Source organism: Ovis aries, chromosome 7, assembly GCF_016772045.2.
Source record: "Ovis aries strain OAR_USU_Benz2616 breed Rambouillet chromosome 7, ARS-UI_Ramb_v3.0, whole genome shotgun sequence".
Lineage (NCBI taxonomy): Eukaryota > Metazoa > Chordata > Mammalia > Artiodactyla > Bovidae > Ovis > Ovis aries.
The window spans coordinates 51785861-51812033 of record NC_056060.1 but is presented as its reverse complement, the minus strand read 5'-3'; the positions used below and the strand labels follow the sequence as shown (position 1 = coordinate 51812033).

Here is a 26173-nt window from a genome sequence, read left to right as displayed (position 1 = left end):
TCCAGTTCTAACTGTTGCTTCCTGACCTGCATACAGGTTTCTCAAGAGGCAGGTCAGGTGGTCTAGTATTCCCATCTCTTTCAGAATTTTCCACAGTTTATTGTGATCCACACAGTCAAAGGCTTTGACCTAGTCAATAAAGCAGAAATAGATGTTTTTTCTGGAACTCTCTTGCTTTTTCCATGATCCAGTAGATGTTGGCAATTTGATCTCTGGTTCCTCTGCCTTTTCTAAAACCAGCTTGAACATCTGGAAGTTCACGGTTCACATACTGCTGAAGCCTGGCTTGGAGACTTTTGAGCATTACTTTACTAGTGTGTGAGATGAGTGCAATTGTGTGGTAGTTTGAGCATTCTTTGGCATTGCCTTTCTTTGGGATTGGAAGGAAAACTGACCTCTTCCAATCCTGTGGCCCCTGCTGACTTTTCCAAATTTGCTGGCATACTGAGTGAAGAACTTTCACAGCATCATCTTTCAGGATTTGAAATAGCTCAATAGGAATTCCATCACCTCTACACCTCTACTAGCTTTGTTCGAAGAGATGCTTTCTAAGGCCCACATGACTTCACATTCCAGGATGTCTGGCTCTAGGTGAGTGATGACACCATTGTGATTATCTGGGTCGTGAAGATCTTTTTTGAACAGTTCTTCTGTGTATTCCTGCCACCTCTTCTTAATATCTTCTGCTTCTCTTGGGCAAAAATTATTCTAAGAGATTCATCTGTCTGCTTTTTAATAAGGGAAAATATGCCCAGAAAATTAGGGTATTACAGTACCTAGCTCCTCTGTTTCATCCTTTGAGATAACATAAAAATGATTTTTTTTTCTGTCTTCAAAGCATGTGATTAATGATGGCTATATAAGTACCTGGGAAAGCTTTTGTATAATAAGAGTAGCATTCTTGTGAGATGCTTAGGCTACTTGAGAAGTTAATGAATAGGGATATTTTGGATTAAAATTCTGATTACATAACAGCTAGATAGTACAAACAGACTGTTTTATGATAAGAATTTTTTTAACACAAGAAACAAAATTATTCTGAATTTGAGAGTTTTAAATTCTGCCCCTTTAACTTATCTCTATTACCTTTGGCTATCATTATTTCCTACACTCAACAGCTCTATCTCTGCCAGTAAAAATCCTATTCTCATTCAAAATCAAACTCAAGCTCAGTTCTTTCCAAACATCCATGATCACTTGACCTTGATCAGTTAATCATGCTAGAGAACATACACCTGTTACTATTCATAATAAATATTTGTTGTAGGGCCCTTTAAAGCTTACGAAACATTTCACATTTTATTTATCTTACTTGGTTTTCAGAAAGTCCTAAGTAAAAGAGAGCAAGAATTAAAATTGTATCTATAAATAGCTGATTGCAGGTCTGGAGAATGAATGCATTAAATAAAGAAAAATAACATTTCCATTTCAATAATCTGAGAAAACTGAAGTGTAAAGACATGCTATAGACTACAAAAATCTTAATAGCAGCTTAACACTACAGCTTTAAGTTGCTCTGCAGCTTTAAAACACTAGAAGGAGAGCAGGAGTCACTGTTCTTACTCCCAAGTCATTTCAAGAACTCAGGTTTTTCTATAAATACAGTTCATGTGTTTCATAAAATCAGACTTAAGACAGTAATTTTTCTCCTTGTTTCTTCTGGTTATTACCTATTTTAGTACCTAGATTTTTAAAAATATGTAGGTGAAACACCCAAAGAAATGAACATCAACTAAATATTATATAAAAGGAAAAACATTTTAGGTTATGATATTACTATAAAAATGGGGAAACATTTCCTAAACTTTCCCCACTTATTTTTTAGTGAATAAACCAAAAATTCCCCCAAATCTGTATTCAAATCAATATTTTAAATATTTGAAATACATCAAAATACTAGTATACAAAGCATAATTCCCTGAACAAAGAATTTTCAATTAGATAAAATTGTTTCATAACACACTATATTATTTTATGTTAATGAAGAACTTTGTTGTTTATAATCACTAAATCGTGTCTGACTCTTTGCAACCCCAAGGACTGTAGCATGCCAGACTCCTCTGTTCTCCATTATCTCCCACAGTTTGCTCAAATTTATGTCCACTGAGTCAGTAATGCTATCTCACCATCACATTCCCTGTTGCACCATTCTCTTTTGCTTTCAATCTTTCCCAGCATCAAGGTCTTTTCCAATGACTCACTCTTCACACCAGGTGGCCAAAATATTGGACCTTCAGCTTCAGCATCAGTTGTTCCAGTAATGTTCAGGGCTGATTTCCTTTAGGATTGACTGGTTTGCTTTCCTTACAGTCCAAGAGACTCTCAAGAAGCTTCTCCAACACAATTCAAAAGCATCCATTCTTCAGCGCTCAACTTTCTATATGGTCCAACTTGCACGTTCATACACGACTACGGGAAAAACCATGGCGTGCTGCAGTCTATGGAGTCACAAAGAGTCGGACATGACTGAGTGACTGAACTGAACTGAACAGGAAAAATCATAGCTTTGACTATATAAACCTTTGGTGGCAAAGTGATGTCTCTGCTTTTTAATACACTGTCTAGGTTTGTCATAGATTTCAAGGAGCAAGCGCCTCTTAATTTCATGGCTGCAGTCACTGTCCACAGTGATTTTAGAGCCCTAGAAAATAAAACCTGTCACTGCTTCCACTTTTACCCCTTCTATTTGCCGTGAAGTGATAAGAATGGATACCATGATCTTAGTTTCTCTGAATGTTGAGTTTCAAGCCAGCTTTTTCACTCTCCTGTTTCACCCTTGGCAAGAGGCTCTTTAGTTCCTCTTCACTTTCTGTCACTAGAGTGCTATCATCTGCATATCTGACGTAGCTGATATTTCTCCTGGCAAACTTGATTTCAACTTGTGCTTCATCCAGCCAGACATTTTGCATGATGTACTCTGCATTTCAGTTAAATAAGCACGGTGACAATACTCAGCCTTGGCATGCTCCTTTCCCAATTTTGAATCAGTCAGCTGTTTCATGTCCAGTTCTGTTACTTCTTGACCCACATACAGATTTCTCCAAAGGCAGGTAAGGTGGTCTCACATTCCCACCTCTTTAAAGGCTTTTGCATAGTCAATGAAACAGAACTAGCTGTTTTTCTGGAACTCCCTTGCTTTCTCCATGATCCAACAAATGTTGGCAATTTGATCTCTGGTTCTTCTGCCTCTTTGAAACCTAAGCTTGTACATCTGGAAGTTCTGGTTCACAAACTACTGAAACCTAGCTGGAAGGATTTTTGACTGTATCCTTGTTAGCATGTGAAAAGAGCACAACTGTACAGTAGTTTGCACATTCTTTGTCACTGCCCATCTTTGGGATTGGAATGAAAACTAACCTTTTCCAGTCCTGTGGCCTCTGCTGAGTTTTCAAATTTGCTGTCATATTGAGTGCAGCACTTTAATAGGATGATCTTTTAGGATCTGAAATAGTTCAGCTGGATTTCCATCATTTCCACTAGCTTTGTTTGTAGTAATGCTTCCTAAGGCCCACTTGACTTCACACTACAGGATGTCCAGCTCTAGGTGAGTAATCACACTACCATGGTTAACTAGGTAATTAAGACTTTTTTGGTATACTTCTGTAGGTATTGCCACCTCTTCTTAATCACTTCTCTTTCTGTGAGGTCCTGATCATTTCTATCCTTTATCATGCCCATCCTTGCATGAAATGTTCCCTTGTGATCTCCAATTTTCTTGAAGAGATCTCTGGTCTCTCCCTATAGTTTTCCTCTATTTCTTGGCATTGTTCATCAAAAAGGTCTTCTTGTCTCTCCTTGCTATTTTCTGGAACTCTGCATTCACTGCAGTATATCTTTAACTTTCGCTTCTCTTCTTTCCTCAGATATCTGTTAAGCCTCCTCAGACAACCACTTTGCCTTCTTCCATTTTTTTTTCTCTTTCCAACAGTTTTGGTAAACTGCCATCTGTACAATGCTATGAACCTTCGTCCGTATTTCTTCAGGCACTGTCTACCAGATCTAATCCCTTGAATCTATTCATCACCTCTGCTGTATAATCATAAGGGAGTTGATCCAGGCAAAAATAGTGGAGTGGGCTGCCATCTCCTCCTCCAGAGGTCTTCCCAGGGATCGAACCTCTGCCTCTTATGTCTCCTTCATTGGCAGGCAGGTTCTTTACCACTAGTGCTACTTGGGAATACCCAAAACCTGAATGGCCTAGTTCTTTTCCCTACTTTCTTCAATTTAAGCCTGAATTTTGCAATAAGAAGCTCATGACCTAAGTCACAGTCAGCTCCAAGTCTTCTTTTTCCTGACTGTATACAGCTCCTTTATCTTTGGCTGCAAAGAACATAATCAATCTGATTTCAGTACTGACTATCTGGTGATATCCACATGTAGAGCCATCTCCTGGGTTGCTGGAAAAGATGTTTGCTATGACCAGTACGTTCTCTTGACACTCTGTTAGCCTTCGCCCTGACTCATTTTGTACTCCCAGGCCCAACTTGCCTGTTACTCCAGGTATCTCTTGACTTCCTGTTTTTGCATTCCAATCCTCTATGATGGAAAGGACATCTTTTTTTGGAGTTAGTTCTAGAAGTAGGTCTTCACTGAACTGGTCAACTTCAGCTTCGCTGGCATCAGTGACTGGGGCACAGACTTGGATTACTGTGATGCTGAATGGCTTGCCTTGGAAACAAACCAAGATCATTCTGCTGTTTTGAAGACTGCACCCACATGCTACATTTCAGACTCTTTTGTTGACTATGAGGGGTACTCCATTTCTTCTAAGGGTTCTCGCCTGTAGAAGTAGTTATAATGGTCACCTGAATTAAATCTGCCCGTTCCTGTGGATTTTAGTTCACTGATTCCTAATATGTCAATGTTCACTCTTGCATGTCCTGCTTTAACACATTTAATTTACCTTGAAACAACGGAGACAGTGACAGACTTTATTTTCTTGGGCTCCAAAATCACTGCAGATGGTGATCACAGCCATGAAATTAAAAGACACTTGTTCCTTGGAAGAAAAGCTATGACAAACCTGGACAGCATATTAAAAAGCAGAGATAATACTTTGCCGACAAAGGTCCGTCTAGTCAAAGCCATGATTTTTCCAGTATATGTGGATCCATATGTGGATGGGAGAATTGGACTATAAAGAAAGCTAAGTGCTGAAGAACTGAAGCTTTTGAACTGTGATGTTGGAAAAGATTCTTGAGAGTCCCTTTGACTGCAAGGAGATCCAACCAGTCAATCCTAAAGGAGATCAGTCCTGAGTATTCACTGAAAAGGCTGATGCTAAAACTGAAGCTTCAATATTTTGGCCACCTGATGGGAAGAACTGATTCAGTGGAAAAGACCCTGATGCTGGGAAAGAGTGAAGGCAGGAAGAGAAGGGGGATGACAGAGGATAAGATGGTTGGATGGCATCACAAACTCAATTTACATGAGTTTGAGCAAGCTCTAGGAAATGCTGCAGTCCATACAGTTACAAAGAATCAGACACGACTAAGTGACTGAACTGAACTGACTGAATTTACCTTGGTTCACAGACCTCACATTTCAGGTTCTTATGCAATGTTGTCCTTTACAGCATCAGACTCTATTGTCACCACCAGATATAACCACAACTGAGCCTTATTTCCGCTTTGGCCCAGCTACTTCATTCTTTCTGGAGTTATAAGTAACTGCCCTCTGCTTTTACTCAGCAGCATATTGGACACTTTTATCATAGTATATAATAAAGGTAACTCTTCTTCAACAGGGAGACTTCATTACTCCTTTAATGGGCATTTACTGAGTACTGACTATAGAAGAATTTAGTGCAGCCACCTTATAACAGCACTCTATAATCATACTTTATGTCTAAATCATTTATTGAATATAAACATACTAACCTGAGAAATTATTAACTATAATCATATACTCTTCCATACTAGTGGCTACAGAACCTAATAAATATTTCTTTTTATTGAGTAGAGTATCAGAGAACTTCCTTAAAGAAATTATTTTAAGATTTTTCACAAAAACAGAACTATAGATCAATGAAACAGGATAGAAAGTCCTGTTTCTAGAAATAAACCCACACACCTATTGTCAATTAATATACAACAAAGGAAGCAAGAACAGACAATGGAGAAAAGACAGTTTCTTCAGTAAGTAATGCTGGGAAAACTGGATAGCTATATGTAAAACAATGATATTAGAACATTCTCTAACACCACATGCAAAAATAAACTCAAAATGGATCAAAGACCTAAATCAAAGGCCGGACACCATTAAAACTCAGAGGAAAACATAGGCAGAACACTCTTTGATGTAATTTACAGCAATGGCTTTTTTGATCCACCTCCTTTGGTAATGAAAACAAACAAAACACAAGTGGGACCTTATTAAACTTAAAAGCTTCTGTCCAGCAAAGGAAACCATAAACAACATGAAAAGGTAACCAATAGAATGGGAGAAAATATTTGTAAACAAACCAACAAACAAGGAATTTATCAACATCACCAATTATCAAAGAAATGCAAATCAAAACTACAAAGAGGTATCATCTCACATAAGTCAGAAAGGCCATCATCAAAAAATCTACAAACAATAAATGCTAGAGAAGGTGTGAAGGAAAACCTCCTACACTGTTGGTGGGAATGTAAACTGGTACAACCATTATGGAGAACAGTATGGAGGTTCCTTAAAAAACTAAAAACGGAGCTACCATATGACCCAGTAACCCCACTCCTGGGCTTATTACTGAAGAAAACCATACTTCAAGTAGATATATGTACCCAAATGTTCACTGCAGCACTATTTACTATAATTAAAACACTGAAGCAACCTAAATGTCCATCTACAGAGGAGTGGATAAAGAAGATATGGTACATATATAAATTGAATAGCATCCATAAAAAGAACAAAAAAATGCCATTTACAGCAACATGAATGGACCTAGAGATTATCATGTTAAGTGAAGTAAGTCAGACAAAGACAAATATATAATATCACTCATATGTGGAATATAATTTTTAAAAGCTACAAATAAATGTATTCACAACACAGAAACAGACTTGCAGATACTGAAAATAAACTAATGGCTACCAAAAGGGAATGTGGGGACAGAGAAATAAACCACGAGCTTGGGATGAACACAAACACACTATTATATATACAAGAGATAACCAGCAAGGACCTACTGTACAGCACAGAAAATTTTACTCAGTATAACCTATATGAGAAACGAATCTAAAAAAGAATGAATATATATAATGTATAACTGAATCAAGTTGTTATACACCTGAAATTAATATAACATTGTACATCAACTAAACTCCAATAAAACAAAGTAAAACTAAAATAAAAATTTTTCTCAGCCCATGTTTAATGCCAAGTGAGAACAAGGTCAAAACTAGTTAGCATACTAAATTAACAGGAAGAAATATAACATTCTATTACTAAATAAGATTTCAATTAAAACCACCAAAATGGCATTCAAGAACTGTTAGTGCCATTACACCTTACAATATGTGAAGAACTTAACAAGAAGGCATGGACCTCAAAACAGAAAGTCAATTTCATATGCATATTCACCAAGTTTTCTTTTTCTAATTTTTTGAAAAAGTGCTGAAACCAACCTGTTATAGAAAGTGCTGGTCCTCCTTGGTAATGTGGTAATCCTGAATCTTGGGTCAAGTCAAACAGTAACTCTGAAGAATTATTAGAAACAACTCGTGATGAGTTTGTTACATAACCCTGTTAAAATATTTCAAAGGAAGAATATTACATGTAGTCAAACAAAGTTATAATTATTTTGCTTCACAAACTTTTGTAAAGGGAAATGTAACTGTATGCCAATATTATAAGGATAACCTTTAGTGACTCCATTACTAATGAGTTAAAAAACACAAGGCAATTATTACTATTATGCCAAAATTAATATCTACTAAAACTGGAAGCAAGTTATTGCTGCTGCTGCTGCTGCTGCTGCTGCTGCTGCTGCTAAGTCACTTCAGTCGTGGCCGACTCTGTGCGACCTCATAGATGGCAGCCCACCAGGCTCCCCCATCCCTGGGATTCTCCAGGCAAGAACACTGGAGTGGGTTGCCATTTCCTTCTCCAATGCATGAAAGTGAAAAGTGAAGTCGCTCAGTCACTCAGTCACTCAGTCGTGTCCGACTCTTCGTGACGCCATGAACTGCAGCCCACCAAGCTCCGCCATCCATGGGATGTTCCAGGCAAGAGTACTGGAGTGGGGGGCCACTGCCTTCTCTGAAGTTACTACTGAGAGTTGGCTTATCCCTGACTAGCCAGTTACAATTAGGGAAAAATTCCAGTCTGATTTTTTTCAAGGTCAAAGAAACATACAAACTCATTTTAAATCAGTAAGATTGATATACTTCAGAGAGTCACTAAAAATGCAGCATTCCTATCAAACAGCAAATAACAGAAGTTATCAAAATCTTTGGGTAAAAGCAAAGAAAACATAAGTAAACATACTGACATAAGTACAATTTTAAAGCTTCTATTCCTCTATAAACCCCACAGATAAAATATCAGGGCAAACAAACTGGGAACTACTCTGCAGTATGATGCATCAAGGTTAGGGATGAACATATCACATGGTACAAGTTTTGAAATCACTTTTATTGGCAAAATTTATAAGCCAAGTCTCAGGAAGAGAAAGAATTAATCCCTCAATATTCCCACCATCCTATGCAAAGTCATGCTGGGCCAGGCAATCTCCCATCTTATTGGGCAAATATACAATCTCCCATCTTATTGGGCAAATATACAAATATACAAGCAGGATGAACAAATAAGAAAGTGAGGCACCCAGGGTTTAGAACGGAAGCTGTTTCTAGGAATGATCTGGGACATCTGCTCCATTTCTTGAGGCCTTAGGGCTCAAGGAAAGCTTCAGCCCTTCATCAGGGCAAAGGGTGGTCTCAGCAGGAAGATATCAAGAAAAGAAGAATGAAAAGTATGAAAAGAATCATAACACAGTCAAACATCAGGGAGTATAAATTTATACATTAGCACAAACATATAGGGTATGTAACAGTATATAATACTAAATAGATTATTTAGTATAAATAAAGTATGCTCAAACTACCACACAATTGCACTCATCTCACATGCTAGTGAAGTAATACTCAAAATTCTCCAAGCCAGCTTCAGCGGTATGTGAACCGTGAACTTCCGGATGTTCAAGCTGGTTTTAGAAAAGGCAGAGGAACCAGAGATCAAACTGCCAACATTCGCTAGATCATCGAAAAAGCAAGAGAGTTCCAGAAAACATCTATTTCTGCTTTATTGATTATGCCAAAGCCTTTGACTGTGGGGATCACAATAAACTTGGAAAATTCTGAAAGAGATGGGAATACCAGACCACCTAACCTGCCTCTTGAGAAATCTGTATGCAGGTGAAGAAGCAACGGTTAGAACTGGACATGGAACAACAGACTGGTTCCAAATAGGAAAAGGAGTATGTCAAAGCTGTATATTGTCACCCTGCTTATTTAACTTCTATGCAGAGTACATCATGAGAAACGCTGGACTGGAAGAAGCACAAGCTGGAATCAAGATTGCTGGGAGAAATATCAATAACCTCAGATATGCAGATGACACCACCCTTATGGCAGAAAGTGAAGAGGAACTCAAAAGCCTCTTGATGAAAGTGAAAGAGGAGAATGAAAAAGTTGGCCTAAAGCTCAACATTCAGAAAACTAAGATCATGATATCTGGTCCCATCACTTCATGGGAAATTGATGGGGAAACAGTGTCAGACTATTTTGGGGGGCTCTAAAATCACTGCAGATGGTGATTCCAGCCATGAAATTAAAAGACGCTTACTCCTTGGAAGGAAAGTTATGACCAACCTAGATAGCATATTCAAAAGCAGAGACATTACTTTGCTAACAAAGATCCGTCTAGTCAAGGCTATGGTTTTTCTAGTGGTCATGTATGGATGTGAGAGTTGTACTGTGAAGAAAGCTGAGTGCTGAAGAATCGATGCTTTTGAACTGTGGTGTTGGAGAAGACTCTTGAGAATCCCTTGGACTGCAAGGAGATCCAGTGTATCCTAAAGGCAATCAGTCCTGGGTGTTCATTGGAAGGAATGTTGCTAAAGCTGAAACTCCAGTACTGTGGCCACCTCATGTGAAGAGTTGACTCACTGGAAAAGACTCTGATGCTGGGAGGGATTGGGGGCAGAAGGAAAAGGGTATGACAGAGGATGAGATGGCTGGATGGCATCACCAACTCAATGGATATGAGTCCATCGAGTCTGAGTGAACTTTAGGAGTTGGTGATGGACACGGAGGCCTGGCATGCTGCAATTCATGGGGTCGCAAAGAGTCAAGACACGACTGAGCAACTGAACTCAACTGAACTGAATCATGAAAAATATGGTCAATTTAATTTAGGTATATATGTATTCCAAAATTATCATATATTAAATACACTGATACACACACAAAATAGATCCCAATGCTACATATATAAGATCACCACTGAAGAGTGAGCTCTCATTAGAGTGATTTTTGGACCATTCTATGGGTCATAATATACAGCAAGTAAAAGCTCAAAGATTAACAAGACTTAAAGTCTAAAACAGAAAAAATCACTTTAAGAGAAAAATGGGCAAAGGACATAAACTGAGGCACTTCAAAAACAAAAAACAATGACCAATACATACAAAAACTATTTTTTTCAACTTAGTCAAAGAAATGCAAATAAAGACAAATGGCAGTTAAACAGTACGAAATAACTGCCACTTCTCTTAAAAGTATCAAGCTCATAATAGACAAAGAATAAGTAATTGTAGAAAAATATGAGGAGACTAAGAAGAAATAACAAACTGTAAGGTGTGATCCTAAATAGAATCCTGGGAATTAAAAAAAGACATTAATGAAAAAACTGGTAAAACTGAATAAGATCTGCAATTTAGTTACGTTAAGTAAGATGACATCAGCACAGGAAACTACTTCCCGTTAGGGGTGTATTGTATTACTTTCCCTGTAAGTCTAAAATTAGTGTGAATTAAAACTTACGAATTAAAAAATAATGAAAACACATAATACTGGCAAAATAGAGGCTATATTTAGGTATATCTTTTCTGCATGAAAATTTTGGCAGTAGCTATCAAAGGCTTTATGTAAGTTCACATCCTTTTGTTCAACTATTCTACTTTAAAATTTTATGGTACAGAAATGAAAATGCTTATTGGATGATTATAGCATTTTAACAGTAAAAATTAAAAATCTTTATGTCCAACAATGAAAGAATGGCTAAATAAATTAAATGACAGACTATCTTACAACCACTAATATCATGTTTTTGAGAAATAGCCAATGACACATTCTTAGTAGAATGTTCAGGTATAAAAAAGAAATATGTATCTGGGTGTACAGTATAGTTCTGATTGATACAACCTACACTGTTTGCAGGTGAGAAGAAAAATCAAAGTACATTATATACTCGTCTCTCTAAATTTTCCCACCAAAATACACAGCATTTCAAAATAGAAACAGTAAGTTTTTATTTGTTCTGTGCTTATAAATTAAGGTATAAATAAGTTTTAAGAATTTTGTTTTACTACTAACTTTTCTATTGAAACGGGTTTGTCCATAAAGTTACAGAAACAAAAATATGGGTGAAAGGAGTTAAAATATACAAGCTTCTAGTTTATAAAATAAATAAATCATGAAAACATGACGTTCAGCATGGTAACTGTGTTAATAACGCTATAGCGCATATGTGAAAATTACTAAGGGAGATCTTAGAATTTCTCATCACAAGAAAAAAATTCTATAATGACATATGGTGACAGACCAGAACTAGACTTACTGTGGTGGTGATTTCACAATATATACAAATTTTAAACCACTGTGCTGTACACTTGAAACTAATAGCATGTTGTACATCTGAAACTAATAGAATGTTGTACATCAACTACACCTCAATAAAAATTTTTCTTAGTTTTGAAAAGAAGACATAAGACTTCCTTACCACACTCTTCACAAATGGCCAATCTGTCACCAAATAAATTATTACTGTTGTTTAAAAAAAAAATTGTTATGAAAAAAAGTACTGAAGTAACCCAAACCACTCCTAGAATTTCAGGCCTAAGAGGCAGATACCTGCATTTGAACCTTAATGTGCAATACAAAAAAAAAAAAAAAAAAAATCAGTGATACCATATTATTTAATTGCAACCAAACATGATATTGCTTCAAGATAAATATTATCTTCAAATATTTACACTCAAAAAAGGTAAAATATTCACTACATTTTCTAAAACAGTTAACAAAAGTATAAAGTTAATACTGTTAAATGCTTTCTTAGGAAACAACTCACAATTTCAGAGAGCAGGCACATATTATTCAACAATAACAGATTAAAATAATTATCTAACATAGAACTTTTAATGTTTTCTAAATAGTTCAGAAAGATCAACACAACTGGGCTCCAGAAGATCCACACATTTATTTAGCTACAAAACCTTGGGCAAGTCATCTCTGAACTTGAAGTTATTCACCTTTCACACTTAAAAACAGCCATAAGCATGCATGCTAGGTCACTTCAGGGGTGCCTGACTCTCTGCAACCCTATGGACTGTAGCCTCCCAGGATCCTCCATCCAAGGCATTCTCCAGGCAAGGATACTGGAGTGGGTTGTCATGCCCTCCTCCAGGTGATCCTTCTATCCCAGGGATCAAACCCTCCTCTCAAGTCTTCTTCATTGGCAGGTGGGTTCTTTACCACTAGCACCACCTGGAAGTCACAGTCATATTTTAAATAAACCTGCACTTTAAGGCACATTATATTATTAAAACAGGTGGTTGTCACACAGTACTAATAAAGACCTAATATTATATCCCACTTTATAAATAGGTAAACTAATGTTTACCTAATAAGTAAACTATTGAAAGGAGCAGTGACCCCAAAAGAGACTGACCCAGACTTGCCCATGAATGTTTAGGAGTCTCCAGCAGAGGCGTGGGTTGGCGGTGGCCTGCTGCAAGGTTGGGGACACTAAGTGTAGCAGTGCATACAGGGGACAATTGAAGGAGGTCGCCATTATCTTCATTACCTCCACTGTAGTTTGGCCTCAGGTCAATTAACAAGGAGGGAACACAGCCCTGCCTTTCAATAGAAAATTGGATTAAAGATTTACTGAGCATGGCCCCACCCATAAGAACAAAACCCAGTTTCCCCCTCAGTCAGTCTCTCCCATCAGAAAGCTTCAATAAGCCTCTTATTCTTCTCCATTAGGGGGAAAACAAACTGAAAACCACAATTACCAAAAACTAAACAATCTGACCACGTGGACCACAGCCTTGTCTAACTCAATGAAACTATAAGCCATGCCCTGTAGCTTGACCCAAGACAGATGGGTCATGGTGGAGAGTTCTGACAAAATGTGGCTCACGGGAGAAGGGAATGGCAAACCACTTCAGTATTCTTACCTTGAGAACCCCATGAACAGTATGAAAACTCAAAAAGATAGGACGCTGAAAGATGAACTCCCCAGGTCGGTAGGTACCCAATATGTTACTAGAGATCAGTGGAGAAATAACTCCAGAAAGAATGAAGGGAACACCCAATTGTGGATGTGACTGGTGATAAAAGCAAGGTCCGATACTGTAAAGAGCAATATTGCATAGGAACCTGGAATGTTAGGTCCATGAATCAAGGCAAATTGAAAGTGGTCAAACAGGAGATGGCAAGAGTGAACATCAACATTCTAGGAATCAGTGAACTAAGATGGACTGGAATGGGTGAATTTAACTCAGATGACCATTATATCTACTACTGTGGGCAAGAATCCCTTAGAAGAAATGCTTATTTAATTTATATGCAGAGTACATCATGAGAAACACTGGGCTGGATAAAACACAAGCTGGAATCAAGATGGCCAGAAATATCAATAAGCTCATATATGCAGATGACACCACCCTTATGGCAGAAAGTGAAGAAGAACTAAAGAGCCTCTTGATGAAAGTGAAAGAAGAGAGTGAAAAAGTTGGCTTAAAACTCAACATTCAGAAAACTAAGATCATGGCATCTGGTCCCATCACTTCATGGCAAAGAGATGGGGAAGGAATGGAAATGGTGACAGATTTTATTTTGGAGGGCTCCAAAATCACTGCAGATGGTGACTGCAGCCATGAAATTAAAAGATGCTTGCTCCTAGGAAGCAAAGTTATGACCAACCTAGACAGCATATTAAAAACCAGAGACATTACCTTGCCAACAAAGGTCTGCCTAGTCAAAGCTATGGTTTTTCTAGTAGTCATGTAAGAGTTGGACTATAAAGAAAGCAGAGTGCTGAAGAATTGACGCTTTCGAACTGTGATGTTGGAGAAGACTCTTGAGAGTCCCTTGGACTGCAAGGAGATCCAACCACGCCATCCTAAGGAAATTCACTAGAAGGACTGACACTGAAGCTGAAAACTCCAATACTTTGGCCACGTGATGCAAAGAACTGACTCATGTGAAAAGACCCCAATGCTGGGAAAGATTGACGGTGCGAGGAGAAGGGGACAACAGAGGATGAGATGTTTGGATGGCATCACCAACTCAACAGACATGAGTCTGAGTAAACTCCTTGAGTTGGTGATGGACAGGAAGGCCTGGCATGCTGCAGTCCAATGGGGTTGCAAAGAGTCCATGAGCAACTGAACTGAACTGAAACTAATGTTAGGTGTGGTTATACAAGGTTCCCAATTCAATCCTACTTATTATTAATGGGGCTGTAATTAGAAGTGAAGTGAAGTGAAGTCGCTCAGTCGTGTCTGACTCTTTGCGACCCCATAGACGATAGCCTACCAGGCTCCTCTGTCCATGGGATTTTCCAGGCAATAGTACTGGAGTGGATTGCCATTTCCTTCTCCAGTAATTAGAACTTGGTCTGTTTAATTACAAAGCCTATGCCCTTAAGCTATATCACACTGACTTTTTTTTTTCCTATGAGGTAGATACTATCATTTTCTCTTTCTTCTTTTTTTTTTTTTAACTTTACAATATTGTATTGGTTTTGCCATCCATCAACATGAATCTGCCACAGGTGTATACGTGTTCCCCACACTGACTTTTAAAATACAATGTATCCTCACTACCTGAGATTTGAAAGAGATACTTAAGTATAAAGATATTACATGAAAAAGTAAAAATACACATATATAGAAAACATAAAATGAAAAATTATAATATATTTAAAACAGTGGCTTCTAAAATTCAGAGCAAGTTCCTTTACATAGGATTCTCAATTCATTCCAGAGTATATAATATCTGTGTCATTCCTAACTGTGTACATTAGAATCACATAGAGCGTTTTTAAATGTATTATTTCTAAGACACATCCATCCAGACCAATTGACAAAATTTTTTTTAAATTCCCCAAGATTGGGAACCATGAATTGAGGTGTTTTGATTTAAAAACTATGCTTATAGGACTTCCCTGGTGGCTCAACTGTAAAGAATTTGCCTGCCAGTCCAGGAGACATGTGTTCGATCCCTAATCGACGAAGACTCCGCATGTCGTGGAGCAACTGTGCCTGTGCACCAGAACTATTGAGCCTGTGTTCTAGAGTCTGGGAGCTGCAACTACCGAGCCTGTGCCAGAATTACTGGGCCTGCAGGCCCCAGAGCCTGTGTTCCAAAAGAGAACCCACAGTAATGAGACACCAGCAGGCAATAGCCTCCTTTCACCACAACTAGAGAAAAGCTAGGGCAGCAATGAAGACCCAGCACAGCAAAAAATAAATAAAATTATTACAAAAAAACCCAAAACTATGCCTACAGATGTAAAATACTTTCAGCTAGAAAGAGCTCCAGTTTCTAACTTTAACATCAAAGATACCACCCCTCACTGTTATTTTTTATTCTCCCTGAGTCCAATGTTGTGAACATTTTTATATATCAAACTAAATTAAATAATAAATTTTCTTTTTCTGGTTTTCTATCCCTCAAATGCCAAACAGCTTATAGTAAGTATGAGAAACTTTCCAAGTTAATTTGATTCTACTAATAACAAAGAATCTTTACATTTTAGGTAGCTTGCCATGTTAGGATCCAAGATTGAGAGTCAGTGGTCCAGGTAAAATTAGCTCTCATTTTAGAAATGAAGAAAATGAGGCTGAGAGAGGTTTTGACAATGCTCTAGTTTTAAAATAGGAAGAATCATCATTCAAGTCTCTTGCTTCAATCTAAGTTTTCTACACAATTAGTCCTGGGCTCTTATCAGTATTATTTCAGAATGCTAAAACCACAGAAAAGATTTGGAGGCAGGGAGGGGGAGGTGTTTGCCTAAAGATACTCTTACTTTTTATGATATATGACCTCTTCAAAACATAATTGGGAGCTGACTTTGTTTAGGCATAGATTTTCCTTTTCATGAAAATAAAATTAAATTTAATAGGTCCTCTATGAAAGAAACATCTCAAAATATAAACTTTTTGTGGTAACAAATACGTGTAATTTACCTAATAGTAATATGATATGAAATATAGGGAAAATGGATTATTCATACTAAAAATATTTAGATTCAATTCTGTTTTTGAACTTGAATATTTGTAATAAAATCTATAGGTGCTTCAGTAGTTGTTTCACTTACTGTAAAAAGAACAAATATCTTAGGGAAAATTTACTAATTCTGTAAGGCCAATGTCAAAGAGCTTATGATGGCATGAAAAAAAACACTGAGTTAATTCAAGTCCAGTAGCAAAGAATCTTCAAATTTTGGGTAACTTTTTGTTTAAGGATTCTTAAGTCCTTGATTTCAGAACCCCTTCAAATATTTAGAATCAAAAGAGTTTTTATTTAGGTAGGTTATATCTACTGATATTTATCATATTGCAGATTAAAATAGAAAATTTCAAAATACTTGTTTATTAATTTCATTTTAAATAACAATAATAAACCCATTACAAATTAACATGAATAACATTTTTTTAAAAAATGGCTATCTAGCAAACACAAAAGAATCAGAGAAAACAGTGGCACTGTTTTACATCTCTGCAAATATCCTTAACGTCTCGATTAATAAAAAGACAGCTATACTCTCATAACTGCTTCTGCTTTCATTCTGTTAAAATGTTTTGGTTGAAGAATCAAGATACTCTGGTTTCATAAATATTAACAGCTAAAAAAGGGAGTATTTTAATAGCAAATTACAATAAATGTGGATATATTTCTTTGATAAAATACCAAAACTCAACAGTCGCAATTTTCTTAAAGGTTTGCTGCAAAGTGGAATCTAACTCCCTATCACTGAGCTTTTTGAACTGTTGCATTAAAATGTATTATCTTGCACTTTGAATGAATCTTATTCATGCATGATTTTATTATATCATACATTATTTAGAAAATACTGATTTCTTTGAATTATGCAATCTTCCAAATGTTGACAGAGTTCATGACACAATATAAAAAACTCATATTTATTAATACTACCAACCATAAGAAAAGATTTTATGTACTGAGAAGCTGCTAAGATCATGATGACTGATACAAGTTGTTCATAATTCTAATTTTTACTTGATAGCTCAAATTTCATCAAGAAATACATCAGTTGTTTTCCTTTGGGTGACAAGCGCACTTTCAATTTTGAGGAACTGTCTACCAAACAACAAAAAGTGAAGAACTCACTATGTGTGCCAGACAGACTCTTAAAAGTAGCCTCCATGATCCTCACTCCCTGGGATTCATGTCCTGTGTGATTCCCTCTCTTTGAGTGAAGGCAAGTCATGTGACTTGCTTCTGACAGAGTAGAGCAAAAGTGACAGGATACATATGATTTTTTTCTATATGATTACATTCAGTTCAGTTCAGTTGCTCAGTCGTGTCCGACTCTTTGCGACCCCATGAATCGCAGCACGCCAGGCCTCCCTGTCCATCACCAACTCCTGGAGTTCACTCAGACTCACGTCCATCGAGTCAGTGATGCCATCCAGCCATCTCATCCTCTGTCATCCCCTTCTCCTGCCCTTAATCCCTCCCAGCATCAGAGTCTTTTCCAATGAGTCAACTCTTCGCATGAGGTGGCCAAAGTACTGGAGTTTCAGCTTTAGCATCATTCCTTCTAAAGAAATCCCAGGGCTGATCTCCTTCAGAATGGACTGGCTGGATCTCCTTGCAGTCCAAGGACGGCTATAATGCCATCCTGCTAAGCATTCTCTCTCCCTTGTGGGCTCTGAAGAAGTAAGAGCCATGCTGGGAAAACTCAAAATGGCAAGGAGCCAACCAAAAGCCAGTAAAATATTGAGACCCTCAATATGACAACCCTTAAGGAACCGAATGCTACCAATAACCATGAGAGGTTGGAAGTAGACACTTCCTCAGTTGAGCTTCACATCTTGAATGAAGCCTTGAGGAACCCTGAAGCAGAAGATCCAGCTAAGACATGACATGACTCCTAACTCACAAAATCTGTGACACAATAGAAGTATGTGGCTTTAAACCACTAAGTTAATAGTAACATACACCATGGCTTCAGTCATCTTTTCAAGTAAAAATGGTTTTCTGGGTAATTTAGCTCAACATTAAACCACACTAGTACTTTTTCCCAAGCTAATCATCATACCTCAGACACAGAAGTATATTATGTATACTATCCATTTCATACGTGAAACATTTCAAAAGATATATTCAAGGGTAGAGAGTTTATAAAATTAATGACATTTTAATATTTCATCAAAGTAACTGAGTATGACTGAAATAATTTTTATTGTGAGTACATGGTCATGACTAGTACAAAAACTACTATTCATACTAACATGCCAGCAGTTTACTCACCATTGCTTTTGCATCATCAGTACAAGTGTCAACACAGTGACAAAAGCAAATAGTTCCTTTGTGTTATTTTGACAATACAGTTGATCCAAAGCCCATGAAACAGTCTCAGGGGCACCCCAGGGGACTGACAACTACACTTTGAAAATTTTTACACTAAGGCAATGGATTGAAATCCCAGATCTATCATTTGCCAGCGGTGCCACCTTGAGTGAATTATTTAAACTATGTGAGCCTCAGTTTCCTCAACTATAAAACAAAAATAAATAATACTGCCTACTTTATAGGAACATTTAAGAATTTAAAGAGATTAATTCATGATAGCACAAAACCTTACACACAGTAACAACTCAATATTAACTATTACTTTCTATAAAAGTTACACTAAACTATGAAGGTATGTTTTCAGAATAAAAGGCTACAATAGCCTCTCAGCAATTCTCCCAGTTAAGAACTAAGAACATTTAGCCCAGTTTACAATCTGAAATAGTTTTGCCATTATTACTAAATATGCTTTTATTCATGTTTTAATAGCACAGTTTTCAATACTGTAGCCTATTTAAGCATATTACCAGATTTAAAAACAGGCTGGATAGTTTGTTCCTACAATTATTATTTGGGTACTGGTTAAACTATCATAAAGATGGTGACATTTTCTGATGCTGATTATGATTCCACTGAATGATTACCCATGGAAATACAGAATTTTCACTATGCATTGTTGACACAGATAAATAATACCCAACGAATTCCTGAGCTGACTGTGTAGTTTCAGAAACACTTACAGGTTTAGACAAAGGCTGAACAATAACAGAACTATCTGAAGATCTAGATTCAGGATGAAAATTTACTGGCGAGGCAGCCACTGGATTTGATGCTGGGTTCGTGTAATGTTGACTTGTAGGCTTGAATGCAGGAGTAATACCTGTATTTTAAAATTATACAACACATTGAATATATTTCTATATAATCAATGATGTCAAAATACTTCACTTTAAAATAAAAATAGTAAAATACTACTGTACCTCGGCATAGTGCACCATTCTTTATTCCCCTCGAATATGAGCTGGGGTTTACTCTATTCAAAATATCTATAAAAGATTACATTATTTTAAAACTCATTGTTTGAATTATATATATATATATATAAATAGAAATCATACACTGAAAACAACTGAAAAGATTTCTGGAAGGAGTATACAGGTTAATACTGCTTTATGAATACAGTTAATTTTAAACATATATATCTTTATCTACTAAAACTAGTATATTAATTCTTATAGAATATTTCTAACTGTAATTCAAAATCCAAAACCCAGAAGTTAAAGATTGATAAATATGACTACCCATAAGTCAAATCTTCTACATGGCAAAGAAATAGTTCACATAATTGGCAAAAATATTCCAAAAATATATTCATATACAACTAAAATTGAAGTATATATCTTGCTTTGAGAGATGAAAGGGCTGTACATACATGCATCCAAGTTCCTATTCACTGAAAATCAAATCCTGTCCAACATCCATATCCAATTCATACCCTTATAAGCCCTGAAGTATCATTATAAGGGACCTCATTGGATTATCTCCACCATTATTCAAGTCCTGAAAGTGAATCTATTAGAGAATGCAGACTAAAGTGAACATATGGTTTACCAGAATATCTTGCAACTTAACGGGCTTCATATTTATCACTATACTAGAAGTCAGTCAGGGCCTAATATGACTTTCAGGATCAGGTTAAAGTTTCTAATTGCATGCATGTATGTGAACTCAATAATTTATAGGTTTTTCTATGACCAAACTAAAATTCAGAAGAGTAAGAATCTGCCTAAAATTATTGGTTAGAAAAAGGTAAAAGGACCAACATCAGAACTCAGAAAACAATTTCCTCATTTCCCCTCGTAATAGAAAGGAACAAGCCTCCATAAATTAATTCTGTAGTGTAAAGGGGCATATAAAAGTAGGACTGTTTTCTGAAAATGGCAGTACAGTGCTCTATACCTAAGTATTAGAGATGTCCATTCTAAAGGGGATCAGTCCTGGGTGTTCACTGGAAGGAATGATGCTAAAGCTAAAACTACAGTACTTTGGCCACCTCATGCGAAGAGTTGACTCATTGGAAAAGACTCTGATGCTGGGAGGGATTGAGGGCAGGAGGAAAAGAGGACGACCCAGGATGAGATGGCTGGATGGCATCACCGACTCTATGGACGTGAGTCTGAGTGAACTCCAGGAGTTGGTGATGGACAGGGAGGCCTGGTGTGCTGCGATTCATGGGGTCGCAAAGAGTCGGACACGACTGAGCAACTGAACTGAACTAAACTAAAAGGAGAACAATCTGCTCAAACAACTTGACACCACTTTCATGCATAAATTCAAGATTAAGTATTTATTCAAACCTTCAAAAAAGTACATTTTGGTGTTTGTATTCTACAATAAAAAAGTTTTTACCTTCCTGTCTAGCAACATATATAAACATTTAGCTTATACTCCATATGTTAAAATATTTTATGGCTTATACAAAAGCAACAATAAAATCATTTAAATTCTGTATCTTAAGAGTACAGAAAAGAAATTCTACTGGGATCAGTCTCTTGACAATTATTTTAAAATTAACATACATTTTTCTATTTGAACACTGTTAAGAGTCATCTAAAAATCAGTATAAATTCAATTTAAATCTTAATTGTCTTGTTTTCAATAAGACAACTTAAGTAACGATTTTGCAATATGGTAATATTCCCATATAAAGTAATTATAGCAACTAGAAACAGTAATTAAGACAGTGTATAATTATGTTCCACTATCAGCAAAAAAGCATGCCACGACACCTAGTTCAATCTATAATCAAAGTAGCACTCCATTCAGAACCTCTTTTGAGTGGTTATCAATCTTCCACAAAAAATGCTATTCAGAATTCCATCAGTTAAGCTAGTCTCCCTCTGATAAAACTGAATAAAAAGTGCCATTCCAAGCTTACAGGCAACAGAAGAAAGAATCAGGCTTTCAGAAAATTTTAAAGCAGTCTCTTTGTTATACTTTTAAGCACTGATTTTGACAAAACAAAACAAAACAAAACACTAGTATGCTGGTTATGAGCTTTGGTAAATTCTCCTGACTAAGCAAACAAAACACATGTAAACGCAATGGGAAGGGATCTATTTTCTCTTTCTCCCCTGAAATGTATACATTATTTCTCCATACTTCCATACATTATTGAGTGGATGCTTTAACAAGAGCCATTTGTCTTTAACATTATAACAATGGCAAATCCAATTACTCTTAACTGACATCCTTCACTGTCTATACATTTTGTAGCTACTATAAATGTCACTGCAATGAGGCAGCTGCTTGCATGTGAGAACCCCTATCTAAGACTAACCCAAACATATTTAGTGTATTGTAACATTTTAAGCCAAGTATTCTAAACTCTTCTGTTTCTGGGTTATAAGTGAGGAAAAAAAAAAAAAAGAAAATGAACAAAATGATAAACAGGTTACTTGGCTCCACTAAAAATTATGATTTCTATTATGAAAAGACTTCCGATGTCACCAGTTTATCTTAGTCCATTTATTTTTCTCACATCTGATATTTTAACTTCTTCACTCCTTCCTCAAGTTCCCAATTTTAAAACTCTAATTCTGAAATTCTTACCAATTTCCCACCCAATCTTTCATCATTAACTCCTTACCAAGGAACAAGGACTTAATTAAATGAGTATAAGAGAGTTCACAAGTTTTTCTATTACAAATGGTATTCTACAAAACTGGGGTTTACTGAAAGTAAATGCTCACTTGAAATTGCTGGTTTTGAACTTGATATCTCTCCAACAAAGATCGGCTCATCATCATCATCATCATCAACCTCTTTTACTTTCTTCTGCCATGGTTCCAACTCTTCTTCTTCACATTCCATGAAGAGCTCTGCCATTTTTGAATTATCTAATTTTCAAAAGGAGAGAAGCAAACCTTATTTTCAAAAAGAAAAATAAATACATTTTTGTAATACATAATAGGAGATTTAAGATCTACTTTAATAATCCTAATCGCAATTTCTGAGTTGATATTCACAGTTAGTACATGGCAGCAACAGTGAGAAACTCAGAGTTCACTCTCTAAGATTTAAACTAGTAAAATTTAGATAAAGAGATGACTGATAGATAATGGTTGATAGTAGTTATTTACAGTGGACAGAACATTTGGGAACAAAGTCAGTTTCAGTCATACACCTGGAATATGATTATATCTAGGAAAAAGACTGCACTAAACCATTATCTGGGAAAAAATGTACTGACAAATGAGAGACAAACTAAGAATAAGAGGCAACAGATGGGAGAGAGAACAGAAAAACTGAACCCAATTCAGGTATGTCAGGTACATAGCAAAGAAGGGATGAGATGCTAGACTAAAATAAAAGAACAAAGTGAGATTTATTCCAATCAGGGAAAATTACACATTTCTTGTCTGAAGAAACAGACCAAAGAACATACAGTAAAATATCACCGTCCTAAAAGTTCTGACCAAGCACAGAAGCATTTTAGTGCCTTGGTGTTAAACATACAACCAATAAGCACCAGAACTTTTAGGAAAACCTCTTGTCTTTCAGACCAAAATCAATAAAACAGAGAAAGAAACCTTAGGAAAAGAGGTAATACAAAAAGCAAGACAAATATTAGAGAAAATATAGTTAGCATTTTTAGAGATATGAGACAAAAATGGATGTTATAAAAAGTAATGATCAGAAAACAAAATAGGATTTGAAATACAATAGCCAAAATTTTTTCATTCCCTTAAAAAAACAAATGTCCTCAGAACTGAGAAAAAAATATTTATATACACACACACATAAACAAAACAGAGAATACAAGGTTGTTAGAAAATCAATTTAAAGGGACAACACTTAAATTTATAGAAAGAGAATAGAGAGAAAGCAGGGGGTAAGTTATCAAAGAAATAATGCAAGAAAATTTCCAAGATCAGAAGACAATAATCTCTGAGCTGAAAGATCCCACTAATGCTCAATACAACAATCAAGAAAAAGTTATACCAGGACGTATCACTGCCAAATTTCAGAACAAAAAAGATAAAGAGAATATCTTCAGGGGTTGAGAGTTAGGGAACAGAAACAGGTCCTATACAAAAGATTAAGAGTAACAAGAACAGAAACTAGAACACAGTAAAACAATTCTTTTAAAATTCTTACCAGAATTATATTTCAATTTAGAAAATCTAAACTTTTCATTTAAGTGTAAGAGTAAGGACCAGCAACATCACACAAAATTTACTTCCCAGGCACTCTTTCTCCTGAAGCTACTATAGAATCCACCAAAACAAGAGACTCAGGCAAGAAAGAGGAAGACACAGGATGTAGAGAACATGGCATTCAACACAGTACAAAGTTCCAGGACAACAGAAGCTCAGCAGGCCAAAAGAACAGCCAGTCTAGACTAACTCCTGAGAGCAGCACCGTCAGGAGGAACGTCCCCAGGAGGCCAAAGAAAAGATGGTTAAAATATAAATGTTTAGACTATCTGACAGATTTCAACATACAGAAAACTGAACTGAGAGGTTCTTGAGGGTGTGACAAGATTTAGCTATAGATGTTAATAAAAGCTAGCAAATCAAAAAAGGTGAAAAGTATTCATCGCTGGGTAAACAAACAAGTAAAAAATGTATCCCCTCACATGCTATTCTATATGTAATAGCATATTAATAGCATACTACCATGCTCATCAGTAAATAGTGTTTATATGGTCATCATAATGAAAATATCAAATACAAATTTAACCAAAAATTGGAAGACACTTAAGAGGGAAGGAAGGGATAGTTGTAAAAAGCAAAAATCCTTATGACAGACTAGCACCAGAAAATGGTTAAAACTGACTATGCAACGGCAGCACAAATATATATGCACATAAGCACTTTTTAAGAAACTGAGGCTAAACCACAGTTTTTTAAAGTTGTTTGCTTTATTTAAAAAAAATGTGTATACTTTAAGCTGAGAGGAAGGACAAAAAGGAAGAGTAAGAGTAGCAGAGGAGGGAAAAAAAGAGATACAGTATTAAAAGTTCTAAACTAAAGTAACAGCAATGGAGATGGGTACAAGTGATATATAAAGAGAGTATATATATATATATATGTGCGTGTGTGTGTTTACACAACTCACAGGAAAAGACCCTGATGCTGGGAAAGATTGAGGGCAGAAGAGGGCGACAGAGAAGGACATGGCTGGATGGTATCATTGACACAACGGACGTGAGTTTGAGCAAACTCAGGGAGATAGTGAAGGACAGGGAAGCCTGGCGTGCTACAGTCCATGGGGTTGCGAAGAGTTGAACATGACTGAGCGACTAAACAACAAAATGTCTGTCTGTCTGTCTGTCTGTCTGTCTGTCTGTCTGTCTGTCTAGGACAGGCTGCTGCTGCTGCTAAGTCGCTTCAGTCGTGTCCGACTCTGTGCAACCCCATAGACGGCAGCCCACCAGGCTCCCCTGTCCCTGGGATTTACTTCTCCAATGCAGGAAAGTGAAAAGTGAAAGTGAAGTCTCTCAATCGTGTCCGACCCTTCACAACCTCATGGACTACAGCCTACCAGACTCCTCCATCCATGGGATTTTCCAGGCAAGAGTGCTGGAGTGGGGGTATAGGACAGAGGGAGACTTCAAAAGGAAAAAACCTCCAGGGTTCAAAGGTTCTGGCTTAGACAATGATATCATCATGAGTTAAAGGTGGTAACTTCTAAAGGTCACTTTTTATTATAATAAAGCAATGCCATTTCTCTTTTGACTCAAACTTAAGACAGTGTTCTACCACAGTCTTAAAAGATAGTGCTAATTGAAACAGTACTTTGTAGATGTCATACACAGAAATACCTTATTAAAATAGGTGCCATTCTTTTACAAATTTAAAAGAATTTTCCCTTCTATAAATATACCTTAAATCATTTCCTGGCCTAACATTATTTAAATGTTTAGTAGTCCACCTACCAAAAAGTATATAAATAAATAAGGCCTTCTCATTTTTCTAAATGTCATCAATATCATGAAATGACCCCTTTCTTTTTCAAACTATACTGTTTTACTGCTGCTGCTAAGTCACTTCAGTCGTGTCCAACTCTGTGCGACCCCATAGACGGCAGCCCACCAGGCTCCCCTGTCCCTGGGATTCTCCAGGCAAGAACACCGGAGCGGGTTGCCATTTCCTTCTCCAATGCATGAAATTGAAAAGTGAAAGTGAAGTCGCTCAGTTGTGTCCAACTCTTAGCGACCCCATGGACTGCAGCCCACCAGGCTCCTCCGTCCATGGGATTTTCCAGGCAAGAGTACTGGAGTGGGGTGCCATTTATATAGATTCTTCAAGTCAAAAGATTAAAAATACTACTACATGTTTAAGGCAAAATAA

The 26173-nt window shown here is 36.7% G+C and overlaps 1 protein-coding gene across 21 annotated transcripts in view; it reads right to left on the bottom strand.

Annotated features, from left to right (window-relative positions):
* The window catches only part of ZNF280D (zinc finger protein 280D), a 127461-nt gene that overhangs the window by 75592 nt on the left and 25696 nt on the right, over positions 1 to 26173 (bottom strand). For 18 of the 21 annotated variants that reach the window (XM_015097014.4, XM_042252408.2, XM_015097015.4 and 15 more), the window contains 4 exons: positions 22568 to 22714; positions 19796 to 19861; positions 19556 to 19695; positions 7611 to 7728 (listed from right to left, as the gene is read on the bottom strand). In XM_015097014.4, coding sequence (XP_014952500.1) covers positions 7611 to 7728; positions 19556 to 19695; positions 19796 to 19861; positions 22568 to 22714 — 471 coding nt within the window. The remainder of the gene's footprint in view (positions 1 to 7610; positions 7729 to 19555; positions 19696 to 19795; positions 19862 to 22567; positions 22715 to 26173) is intronic. The other 3 variants (XM_042252409.2, XM_042252410.2, XM_042252413.2) reach the window with 1 other exon arrangement.